General features: G+C 38.9%; 1 protein-coding gene across 7 annotated transcripts in view; it reads left to right on the top strand.

The window, feature by feature from the left end:
* MAGI2 (membrane associated guanylate kinase, WW and PDZ domain containing 2) overlaps positions 1-13,126 on the top strand; it is a 1,221,159-nt gene that overhangs the window by 1,079,261 nt on the left and 128,772 nt on the right. For all 7 annotated transcript variants that reach the window (XM_036231069.1, XM_036231070.1, XM_036231071.1 and 4 more), the window contains 2 exons: positions 79-170; positions 9,483-9,675. In XM_036231069.1, coding sequence (XP_036086962.1) covers positions 79-170; positions 9,483-9,675 — 285 coding nt within the window. The remainder of the gene's footprint in view (positions 1-78; positions 171-9,482; positions 9,676-13,126) is intronic.

Below are 13,126 nucleotides of genomic sequence, written 5' to 3'. Positions count from 1 at the left end.
AATCATTGGTGTGTTCAGTCCCTTGGGGGGTGGGGAAAAGGTAGGATTCATTATTCAATGGGGTCTTCTTTATGCCAGGTCCAGATTATAAGGAGCTGGATGTTCACCTTCGCAGGATGGAGTCTGGATTTGGCTTCAGAATCCTCGGGGGAGATGAGCCTGGACAGCCTGTAAGTTGATTCCCTTTATTTCCACAGTTTGGGCTATATTGTATGTATATCCAACAGAAGAAATATTATGATGTATGACACTCAGAAAGAAAACTTTTAGGACTCACATTAAAAAATTTGAGAGTTTTTTTCTTGCTATGTAAGTTCTCCAAATGTGCCAGTATTTCTATGACTGTATACCATCATAAATCGGTACACATTGTATTTCAAGAAGGAAATTACTCTTTCTTGTAATAGATTGGATTTTCTGGAATATTTTAATTATTTAATTGAATTGGACTGACCCCTGGTCTCTCTGGGCAGCAGTTCACAGGTAAACATGCAGGATGACAGAAGAGATGACTTGTAACAGCAGAATTATGCATGTTTTCAATCAAAATTACAGGGCAGAAAACATATAGTGACAAACAGAAGTAAAATTAAGCTCAATCTCAATTAGATTTGAATTGAGGTGACCATGAAAAGATGTTCACAAAATCAACTTCAATTGACACAATACTGGGAATTTGGGGAGTGCTCTGGAAAAATCTTTGTGTGTGTGTGTGTGTATACACATTATTATACATCAGAGTGAAACCATAAAATAACATTAAGATACAAATATACAGCAGAACTAGACTTATGAGCATGTATTAAATTAAAAGCTATAAAACACCCACTGTAAAAGATATGTTCTAAATTGTACCCAATGTGATTAAATAAGGTCCACAAAAGGTTTGAATAAATGACACCCCATCCCAGCTCAGATGCTTGTGCCCTATCCTATCTCATACATGGAACTTAAGCTCTAAGCCTCAGTTTCCTTATCTGCAAGATAAGGATAACAATAGTACTCTTTCATAGAGGTGCTTTAAGAATTAAAGAAGATAACATATGTAGAGCTCTTGGTATTGTGCCTGCATCATATTAGGTGTTGGGTGTATGTTTATCATCATCATTTCCCTTGTTAGTAGATTGTTCCAAAAAACAAAACTAGAACCACTGATGAGCAAAAATTTTCAGGAGGAAAAAAGTTAATCTAACAAATGAAAGGACTCTGTAAAAATTAAAACTATTCCGAAACGAAGTAGATTGCCTTGATAGACAGTGAGGTATTCAAACAGCACTGATGAGAACCAGAAAGGGACCCAAGAGGCTTCCTCCATCCTGGATGTTAGATAAGTTGGATCAGATGCTTGACGAGGTCCTTTACTACAGAAAACTCCAAGAGGCTGACCTTGGACTCTAAGGATCAGGGTATTCCAGGAAAAAAAGACTTATTTCCTAATTCCTGGGGATAAAATTTGGCAAATCTACAGAATATCACTAATTCTCCAGCTGCCAGAGAAGATGTGAAAATGCAGTTGTCAAGGAGTATTGTTTGAAGTTTCTTACTAGGGCTTTGGGAGGAGACAATGCTAGGGTAAAATTTAGGGCTCAAGCAATTTCAGACTTAAATTTATTCAGAGCCTCTGTCACAGGGAAAACAAAAACAAACAAAAAAAAACAAAAAACAAAAAAAAACCTCAGTTACGTTATGCTCCCCTTCACAGAGTTGTTCCCTTCTCTCTGTCACTTGCTTCTGAGTTTACCAGGAAGCTTCAGTCTCCTACTCAGCCTTCCAGTCTCATTCCTCCTTGTAACTCGTCTTTTTAAAAAATTAAATTAATTGGGTAGCATTGGTTAATAACATAAGTTTCAGGTTCTAGTCTCCTTCCGCCACCCTATATCTGACCCACCCCCTTCCTCTCTGATAACCACCCTACTGTCCTATAATTCATCTTGTTCTCCATATATAGAACTGAAGGTAGCGTCAGGTTCCTTCTCCTACATGAACATTTAACCTCGTGGCCTTCATAGGGTATTTATCCAACTTAGCTTCCTTCAGGATTGGTCTCTATCTAACATGTTCATAGTCTGCCCATTCAGTTTGATCAGTGGGATTTTAAATTCCTTTTAAGAATGGACTTCATCTTTCCTTTTTATTATCCTTTAGTGCCCCATAAGTCAAAAGTGTGCTATTACCCAGAGTTAGCCAAACTCCAGGTTAAGATCTCAGTCCTCCAAACTGCCAAATCTACCCAACACATCTGACACCAGCTGCAATGAATTTACAAAACTGCAGTCTGAGAGAAGAATCTCTGCAATACTGCCCTCACTTCAGACACCAGCGGCAAATTCGGGGATCCCCACAGCCTCCTTCTGGTTCAATAATTCACTAGAACAGCTCATAGAATTCAGGAAAATATTATACTCAGGATTATAGTTTTATTATAGTGAAAGGGAACAAATCAAAACCAGCCAAAGGAAGAAGCACATAGGACAAAGTCTGGAAGGGCTCCAAATGTGAAGCTTATATCATCCTCAGGGACGTGTTAACTTCCTGGCATGGATGCACAGAGGACTGCCAGCCAGGGATACTCACCAAATTTTTGTGTCCAGAGTTTGAGATTTTGTTATGTGGGCATGATTGACAAAATCATCATCCAGGTCATTGAGCTCAACCTCTAACCCCAACTTCTTCCCAGAGGTCAGGCTAATATCACATGACTCAAAGGCCCAAATCTTTAATTATATGGCAGGTAGATCTGGCATAATCGGTCCCCACCATAAGACTGTTGGGGTGGCTGGCTCCACCCTGAGTCATGTCCTTAACATAAACTGTCAAGTCCTCTCAATGAGCCTCATTAGCATAAACTCCTTGTTGGGGTCCAAAGGGCTCACCATAGACAACAAAAACACTCCTATTCTAAGGACACAGAGGTTAGCTTCCAGGAAAGGCCAGACCTCTCTTTTGGCTGAGGCCAAATTCTTTATTACAAAGCCATATGCTTAAAATGAAGATAACAAATGATATCAAATGAAGAAAACAAAATAAAACCATGTCCAAACTAAAATAGGTGATTTTTTATAGCATTTTGTGGGCTACCGGGAGATAGCTGACACTTTTTGTAGGGTATTTAAGGTTAAATCTATATAAAATCCATTGTACTTTAACATATTATCTCAAACTTACCAACTTACGGGACTTCCACCAGAAAGACGAGGTCCCTGTTTGTTTCAGAACGCACTGACTGACATGCTTTTTTCCCTTACCAATCTATGAGCTCCTCGAAGGTGAAGACTGTGCTTTGTTGGTGTTTGTGTCTTCCAACTCTAGCCTAGAACATGGCACAATAAATAATTGTTAGGTGGAATTGAAAAGAGTCCTCTTTGCCAAACCAAAACTGTCACTTGAGCTTCTCAGAACAAATAATGATCTGGAGTTTACATATTTTGAGCTTCTGTGTCCTACAGGCTCTTTAGAATTAAAATGACCTAACCCTACAAACAGGAATATGTCCTGGTCAACCCACAACATGCTTTGTTTAGCTCCCTCAGTGCTTTAAAATTGCTGTGCATCAGTTTATTTCACATTTTTTAAATTTCAGATTTTCATCTCTTGAAAAATGCATCTAGTAACATCAAGCTTGCCTTTCTCCATAACTGCTGCCTTGAGCTAAGCAGTGGTCCCTTTTAGACGGAGCATGACCACAGATCCCAAAACTCCCTGGTGCCTATTTTGCTTATCTTGTTTACTATCTTTGAGACTCTCATCCTAGAAGATTAGATTAAAATAAATTAGGAAGATGAATATTTTACACCAAAGGAATCTTCAGCCAGAACCAGATCACAGTTTTTGTAGGCCCTGGCACTGAAAATATTACCAGGTTCCTTCTCTTATATATAAATACAAATTAAAGATTAAATTATTAAATAAATGTCAGGCTCATGAACATTTCCATCCTTCTCATACTTCAATACAACCTTTGAAATATAAAATTCTTACTTTGCTTTGCCCCCCCCACCCCCACCCCATAGACTCACGCTTTGTCTGCTTTGGAGATAAAATAACACCAGATTTGGAAAATATTGTCGGAACTGGTCTCCGCCTCCCACAGAGGTAGAAGGGATTGCCTGCCGATCACAGAGAAGGCACTACCCGGCTAAAGAAGGGAGAAGTCCGCCTGAACTTTGCTTGGCACAGAACAATAGAGTTGTTACTCAAGTGGAGTACATATGGCTCAGAATGAAGCTCAAGTGTGTGACTGCAGCCATGGTCACCACCACCCTCAGGACAGCTTTCTGCCTGACTGGTACATAGGTTCCCAGGTTCTCAACCTTCTGAATGCTGGCTTTGCATTCCAAAGTCCCTTCTCCCCTCCAGTGGCCAGCCATCCAGTATTTATGATAAGTCTCCTCAGATTACATGGATTGCTGGTTATCCTCATTGTGTTTATTTAGATTTATTCCAGTTTATTCTTTCATTTGAATGATTTAAGACATGCTCCGTTTGCAAATTACAATTCTGACAGTTAAGCTATAAAGTAGAACCCAAAATCTCGCAAGCACGCAAAGCCAGAAAATTATGTCTTGAAGACCAGAATATTGCTTCTCAGAAAAACCATGTTAGGAAAAGCAAGTCTACTGTAAAGATCTCCCATGAGCCTTTCCCTCCTGCTTTCCTCTTTTATAAGTCCAGAGATAAAATACAAACAAAATGAGCTAGCCTCATTTAATTGCTGACATCCTACAAAGAGAGAGGTTCGTGAGGTGACTTGGTCCCCAACCACAGGAGGTCTAGTAAATTACGTCAAATGTGTTTCTGCCTCCATGTATACGAAATGCTATTGACATCTCAGGATGCACATTAAACATCACAACACAGCTTATGGCAAATATTGAACAGCAGGATGCCAGCTCAGACAAAGCATATGGGCATTTTTTCTGCAAGGGGAAATACTTTTCACAGTTAAATAACAATAGAAATAGAAAGAAATGAAAAATTGCCAGAAAGAAATGAAAATGAGATTTCCAGCTGTGAGCCAAAAAGAGATGGAAAGACATCAAGATGGAATGACTTGGGAAACACTGCAGTGGAGAAAGGCCTGTGTGGAGAAAAACTGTTGAAGGAAAGAGAGAGATCATGATAGACATGTTCCTTGGCACAAGAGTCTGGTGCATACTTGGGGGGAGTTTCAGAAAGCAAGACCCTGAAGTCTGCTTGCCTCATTGTCAAGCCATCCCGGTCTATAATTATCGCAGATCAGCCCTACTAAAGTTGGGCCAGCATTAAGTAGTGCAGGAAAGAAGTAAAGGAATTAAAAGACCTGCAAAGGTGGTTTTCATTTTGTTTTTTTTTTTCTTACTTGTTTTTGTTTCCTTTTTTGTGTTAGTTTTTTCCCCTGGCTTACTAGGATGTCAGCTACTTGAATTGCTGTTATTTCATATCAAATACTCTGCTTTGTTCTGTGCCCTCACAGCCTATAAGAAAAAGTGGAGTTGCGGAGTTGTTTTTGATTTTTTTCCTTTTTTTTTTTTTTTTAAAGAAGGCAGTTGGAAAGATAAGGCCATGGGTGAGTTGTTCATTAAGTGGGGGTGGGGGAGGTGTCTTTCTTGACCTATTTTGTCACAAGCAGTAGAGGCAAGATGAAGAATTCCAAGAACAATAAGAAAAATGATGAGTGGGACTGAGGGGTCCACAAAGGCTGAAGAATCCACTGAGGCTAGAGAGAGCAAGGCCAGTTGGCTGAAAAGGCTCACTGGCCAGCGTAGCCAGAGATCAGCAAGACTTAAAGGAAACTGTAACATAATGGGCCAGGGAGCCAGGCTACTCAGCAAGCCTGGAAAGTGACTACTCCAGTGGGGCAGCGGGCTCAAGCAAGGCACCAGAGGAACAGTCCTTCAGTGGGCTCGGAATGTGACAAGTGAGACCATAGACCCTGTGACCAAATGGGAATACTAAAAACTTGCTAATCAAAGTGACAGATCTACAGACCAGGAGAGTCCATCATCTCCTGGGAACTTGTTAAACATGAAGAATCTAAGGTTTCACCCCAAATCTGTAGAATCTGACTCTCAGGGGTAGGTCCAGAACTCTATGTTTTAACAAATTCACCAGATGATCCACATGAACCCTAAAGTTTGAGAACTACTGACTTAAGGGATCAGATATCTTGAGGCATGTTTTTAAGAGCTTAAGTGAACTTGAGAAGCTAATATGACTTAAAGTGCATGAAGGAATCATAGATTATCTAGTCACTGCAGTTACGGTGGCAGACAGAAAATAAATAGAATGTGGCGATTGTACAAAGTATATTCGAAATAAAAAAAAAGTGTGGATTATTTTCTGAGTAGAGAGAGCTCTGTGTCAGTAGTAACATACCTTGCATGAAGGTGCAAAAGGGCCAAAGGCTGAGGAACAAAAGCAGCATGAGAAGCTATGACAGTGCATGTGGTCAGCCTCTTCCCAGCAAAGGCAACAACAGCTCCTGATAGACGGAGCAAATGTAACACACACATATATATAACTAAAGGACAGGAAGCTCTAATGCCTACTCCAGATCACCACCCTCAGCTCAATTCAAGTGTGTTTAATAGCTATGGCAACATTTTTTTAAAAACAACAAGGTAAGAGGATGGATTATATAATGTAATCATACTACATATACAAATAATTACTATATAATACTATATAATATATAATATAATTCAATAAATTATATTAAAGTATATTGAATATGTACAACTTTTTGGATATTCACTGAAGTGTACATTGAATGTAGTTTATTTAAAAATATATAATATTTGATAAAACATACTAAAGATTGAAGATTAAAGCTTCAAGTTTTAAAAAATTTGTCCTGGAAACTTCAGTCTTTGCTCAAATGTTGACTTCTCAGAGGCCAGCTCTAACCAACTCTAACACCACATAACTGACACCACCCACCATCCCACCTTGCTCTATTTTTTCCATGGTACATGCCTGCTAGCATACAACATAATTTACAGATTTATTACATTTATTATTGTCTGACCACTAGAATGGAAGCTCCATAAGTCAGTGATTTTTGCGTATTTCTCACTGATGGATTCTTGGCACCTAGAAGTGTCCCTGGACTCATTGAATATTTGCTGGAAGAATGAATTAATTAGTGAGGAAAGTACCTCATATCATTGCAATACAGCAGAAAAGCAGATGTTTTACTGGAATTTTTCTTTTAATGGATGATATTAAGCTAGTAGCACAGGAGATAACTTCAGTGGTATCTGTATATCTTTGCTATTTCCCTTTAACAAGAGAGGAACAGGAATTTTTCCAATGTAAAATTTCATTTTTACAACTTCTTTAGAGGACCCAATTGCAACTGTGGTTCTCTCAGTTGTAACCTAATTTTTGGTTCAATTTGATCAATTGGAATCAGAAATATAGTTTGAAGTTGATAATTAACCAGCCAAGAAGCTCACAAGCCATATTTTTCTCTACAACCACCTATAAACTACCCTTCTAACACATACAGGAAATCTAAAGGTTGAAGCATTTTCTTTGGGCTAACTCAACTAAATGCAGCTTTTCATGGGGTGGTGGAAAAGCATAAACATTCATTTTAACTGGCTTTTGCACAAAGCACTTAATGAATCTTTGAAGCACTCCTTAGTGGATTGAGACTTTTGAAGAATAGATTGGAACACCTTCAGAAAGAAACTCATCAGTTCAGGTTGGCATGACAATAAGGGAAAATGGAGACTGTCAGAAGCATGTCCAACAGCTGGACTATAGCAAATAGGTACAGAAGGGTGCAGGAAAGCGACTGCACTGTGTCACTAGCCAATCTAGTGCAGGAGATGTGAGGCCTTTCCTGTGAGAGCGATAATGAATCATGCATCAGAGCACTAATATTCAACATGGAAGCAAATCTATTCCCCATCCCACCCTACCTTCCAGAATTACGGGAAAGCTGCTGTAGTGGGGGGGAATTTTTATTCCTCTGTATAAAAGGAGCTATTATTCAGTAGACCAAGGCTGTGAAGTCGTCAGGGGCAGGGGGAGGAAAAACCCTTCAGACTATAATTTTGTACATACCTGAGAAGTCTTGGGCATTTATATCTAGTTGCCATGTTCACAGGCCACACTGAGCTGTGTGACCAAGTACAAAGAAATCATTCTGCTGCCGAGCCTGAGGATATGCACACCTGCAATTCACAATGCAGCAACTCTGCAAATTAGCTGGAATCCACAGATTTGAGATTTGAAAGGAGGTTTTGGACCTGAAAGAAATCAATCTGTAAGCAAGTGATCATTTTATAAAGATTTAAAATAAAACCTAGAATATAGGCTCTGTAATTGTATCAGGCTAATAGTAATTATTGCCTTTAGATGCTATATGGCTAAATTGCATGGCAAAAGAAAAAGGTTGTCTATCTTCCATGAGTTGGAAAAAATTGTTTAAACAGCAAAACTAAAATATTAAGTACTATTGTCTTTCCTCTGATAAAGAAAATAAGGCTTACTAATGGACACTAAATTGAGTGTTTCTAATACAAAATGGGAAACCTTATGTTATGCCTTTCATAATAGTCCCTGGTTCAGGGAATTATAATAATATGCACATTTCCCAGATGTGTACCTCCTCATTGATATGATAGCCACCTAAACAGTAGAAACATTCAGGGGACAGACAGAACTGGGAATGTCCTTTGTGCAAAGGACAGTACTCTGAGGAAATGTTAATGGAAAAAATAGCTAAAATATGGAGGTGATTTGACTGAGAATTTTTTTGAGTAAGTCAACTAGCCAGGAAAAAACAAACAAAAATTTTGTTTCTTTTTCTTCTTAGTTTAAGTTTTTCAAAGCAAAGCAAACAAATAAATGAAACAAACAAACGAATAAACAAAGCACTTGGAACTTTTATCAGAGTTTTATAATATACAGCAGCTAGTTTCCCATGACATTTTTGAGTACTCACTATGTGCCATAAGCAAAGTTAAATGCCCTGTATACATTATTTCATTTAATTTGCCAACAATTTCATAAAGTAGGTCCTATTATTTTGTTTCCCCATTTTACAGATGTAGTAACTAAACCTCACCGAAGTGGAGCTTTGCCCAAGACAACATAAACAAGAAGTGGGGCCAGGATTCAATCTCCAACTCGTTTCAATTCAGAGCCCATGCGTGGTGGCCAATAGCATCAGATTATTCAGGTTTAGAATTTTCTTAAGGGTGATCATTTATGAGCCAGATAACAAGGGAGCCCCAAACCTCATGACCTCAGCAGCTAGCTCAAAATATATTTCTCTAGATGGAGGTAACAACCTGGAGAGTTGGAAGGGCATTCTTCAGCCTCTTATTTTTCATTTTTCAAGTATGTACTCAGGTTTGGTGCAAGGGGTAAAATGTGGGAATAAAATCTTCCACCAAATATCTGTGTGTGTGTGTGTGTGTGTGTGTGTGTGTGTGTGTGTGTGTAATGCTTGAAATATAAATGGTCTTTCCTTCTCACTGCTTCTATAGATTTTGATTGGAGCTGTCATTGCCATGGGCTCAGCCGACAGAGACGGCCGCCTACACCCAGGAGACGAGCTCGTCTACGTCGATGGAATTCCAGTGGCCGGCAAGACCCACCGCTATGTCATCGACCTTATGCACCACGCAGCCCGGAACGGGCAGGTCAACCTCACTGTGAGAAGAAAGGTGCTATGTGGAGGTATGCAGCCCGAGCCAGCATCAAGAGTGGAGGGTTAGGTGATGAGATGTTTTTGTGAGACATGATAAAGACGCTTGAAACAAGATTTTAAATCAGTTTCCATATTAAACAAGGGGGAGGAGAACAACCTAGATACTTCAAATGTAACTAATTTTGAAAGTGCAGATTCCCACCCCCCTAGTACAATTCCAAGCAGTCTTTGTGGCCCACATTTTCGACATCGTCGTTAAAATTTTCAGGCAAAGCATGGGGCTAATTTAAGATGTGTATGTTCTTTGGTAGATGCTAGTTATAAGAACATTATAGTAGTGAAAAATATGGCTTTTTAAAATGTTTCTCATTGTGTCTATAAACCAAGAACTACAGCGTTTTGATACCATAAAAAGGCAAGGAGGATGGAAAATTAGCTTCCACTGTAGGGTCCGATAGAGGTAACATTAAAACTATTACCTTGATTTAGAGAAATATAGCTGTACATCACTCTGAGGAAATCCAATTTATATAACTCCAAACTTATGAAACAGATAAATTAGAAGTAATTATTTCCTTTACATCTATTTTCCCAACTTCATAAAAGAATCCACCAAAGACAGACTTTTAAAAGTCAGCCCTTATTGTCATAATAAATTTCTTTCTTTATCATCTTAACCCCACCTCCCCCCAAAATTTATATTTTTAAGGAATAACTCCGTTACAAGCATCACACTATTTTTTATAACCTGAGCACTCAATAACATTGAGAACATAGTCCCAAACTGCCTGCACTTTGTTCTGTGAATCACGGGAGCAGCAGCTCCAACGCTGTTCTGTTGCCGCCTCTGCCCCAGCGGCCTGCTGGCCTCTCTGCTCAGCAACCTGACTGCTCCTCAGACAGCATGATGAATGCTAGAATTAGAAGGGACTTTAGCAACATCAATTCCCTCGTATAACAGGTGAGGAAACTGAGGCCCAGTGGTACAGAAGCTTGCCCAGCAGTCTGCAGCAAGTTGGTGATGATGCAGAGTCATCTCTGGGGCCAGCGCTGATTTTTTTATGCCACTTTCGGTTCCCCTCACTCTACCACCATCACCACTTCCAGTGAATCGAAGACCAACTTTTAGCAAATGTCACTTCCAAACATAAGGAGTCCTTCATATGTGTTATTATTATAACATATTTGAATTAAAAAAAAAAAAAAGGACCACTGGCTAATCACAGGCTGTGAATGACTCAAGAGAATAAGGTTTACTAGTCAAACAAAAAATCTTTTTCTATTCTATTCGTCTAGAAACTAGACTTTGAGCAATGGATTATTTAAAAGGGCAAATCAGAAAGAACTGTTACCTGTCACCAGTAGAGACTGCTACATATCTTGTGTCGAATGGAGATTTTGCTAAGAGGTACTATTAATCTTCAGAAATTCCCAGCATACCATTTGACCCAAAGAAGTAAAACACCTTGAATTATGCCTTATCCTTGGATGAGATGCCAGAAGGAAGGAAGACAGTGTTTCCTTAGTTAACATTTGACTGTCTCTCTCCCTACGAAGTGATTTTTATTTAAAGGTTGCTGTACTGTATGTTCTGTAACCTTAAGATAAATTTAAAAGATACCTGATTTACAAGGAAACACACTGCAAAGTGCAAAACCAATGCACCAACATAATTCCATGCTCCTCTTGCCACCAGCTGATTATTGGAAATTAAATTTTGTTCTAATCAACCCAACCCAAACTATTGGAGTGTATGCCAAATGCTACAAAAATGTATTCTTGCAATTTGTAGATTATGTGACTTCCGTGAAGATGCTCTTTGTTGCGGTTCTTACCAACTTTACTCATTTAGGCTTTCAAGTGCATTTCGAGTGCATTTAATTTTTGAAAATGTTCTGCTGAAGACTGCTCATTCTCACCAGGAGAGTTTCCAAGTTAATTCAGCCCACTCTTCCTTGAAAGCTTCATCAATATGAAAATGATTAAGTTCAGCAAAGGATACTTTAATAGTAAATGCCTAGAAACGGGATAAAACAGATTTTTAAAAAACACATAGAAAGACAGCTTTTCCTCATAGCTGCCATTTCTGCAGCAGTAAAAAGGGACAACTACAAATGGATATGACAGTGGAGATGTCTTTTCAAAGGTTGTTGTTATCATTATTATTATGCTTTCCTAAGCAAAGGCAGTGGGAAGTGCAAGCCTGGCTTATGATGAGATGGTTGAAAGCTGAAGGGAAGTGAGTAATCAGCCATGAAGAGACGGAAGATGAGCAAGAAAGGGACAGTGTTGCCACCTTCTTAGAAAAAAGGAGCGGTATTATGGAGAAAGAGCTGGGAAGAAGGGACATCATAATATCATACTCTTCAGCTTTATGCTTCCTCAGCTTGTTCAAATGTCCTTCCCACCTCAGAAGACACTGGGCACTAGCTTTTTAGGTGTTGCTCAAAAAATTAAAATATTTATTGTGAGAGGTACAGACTGGTAAGTCACATTGGGCAAAAATTTAAATAACACGTAAACCTGCTCCAAATATTAAAATATGAAAAAGTATACACACTAAAGATAGAAAGGCAATATTTTCAATTAGTCAGTGATAAGCCAGAGCCTCAAAAATGAGAAATTGTGAAGTAAAGGAAGGAACATTTAGTAATGCATCCAATTTTATATAACAGATCATTTTACCACAGATCTTGTACCTTAAACTAGTTTTGAGAGATGTCTTATCCATGCCCCCAGCTCCAATATTTAGTTGTTTTTTCCCCAAGGATAGTACAAGAGTGCCTCCAATTATTACAATTATTCAAGTATAAATATTTATATGTTTAAGAGTTCAGTTTTGAGATGTTCAACCTAATGTCGCATTATTTTGAATGCACATTATTTATCTGAAAGAAGGGGTCTCTGAGGAACTTCTTAAAGTATAAATCTAAAAGTGATGTAAAAAATTTTATGACTTAATCAAAACATGTTGAGTTTGTCTTAAAGTTATCATTGTCTTTTCTCTAACATCTAAGAGAAAGTCTAAGTCTTGGCCTAATGCTGAGAAAGGGAAGGTTTTCTTGGCAACAGGGTGAAAAGTTTAGTCAGTGTTTAGGGAGTCAGTAGGTTCTCTGGTCCTGTACTATTCTTTTTTGTTAATTCTAAATGCATTCCCTTATTCTTTGTCTATGAGCATGTCACCCATTTAAATACATTGTCTGCCTTGATGAGTATAAACCAGAAGTATGCAAACTGCAGGCAGACCAGCCCCTAACATTGGCAGGGCCACAGCCCATGGGCTGCCCTCTTCTCCATCAGGCACCCTGAAGGTACACATGCACGTCGACTCTCCAGCTGGCATGTCCAAGCTCTGTCCACACACATACCCATTGCTCTGCGATACTTCAAGATAAGACATGTGCATCTATAGTGCGTCATCTTTCTGGGGGACAGTCCTAAGAAGAAGCCCAGGCAACACCCCAGAAGCAGACAAGGTCT

The sequence above is a fragment of the Rousettus aegyptiacus genome, unplaced genomic scaffold, assembly GCF_014176215.1.
Source record: "Rousettus aegyptiacus isolate mRouAeg1 unplaced genomic scaffold, mRouAeg1.p scaffold_m13_p_13, whole genome shotgun sequence".
Lineage (NCBI taxonomy): Eukaryota > Metazoa > Chordata > Mammalia > Chiroptera > Pteropodidae > Rousettus > Rousettus aegyptiacus.
The sequence above is the reverse complement of the archived record's forward strand: the minus strand, read 5'-3'. Positions and strand labels throughout refer to the sequence as shown.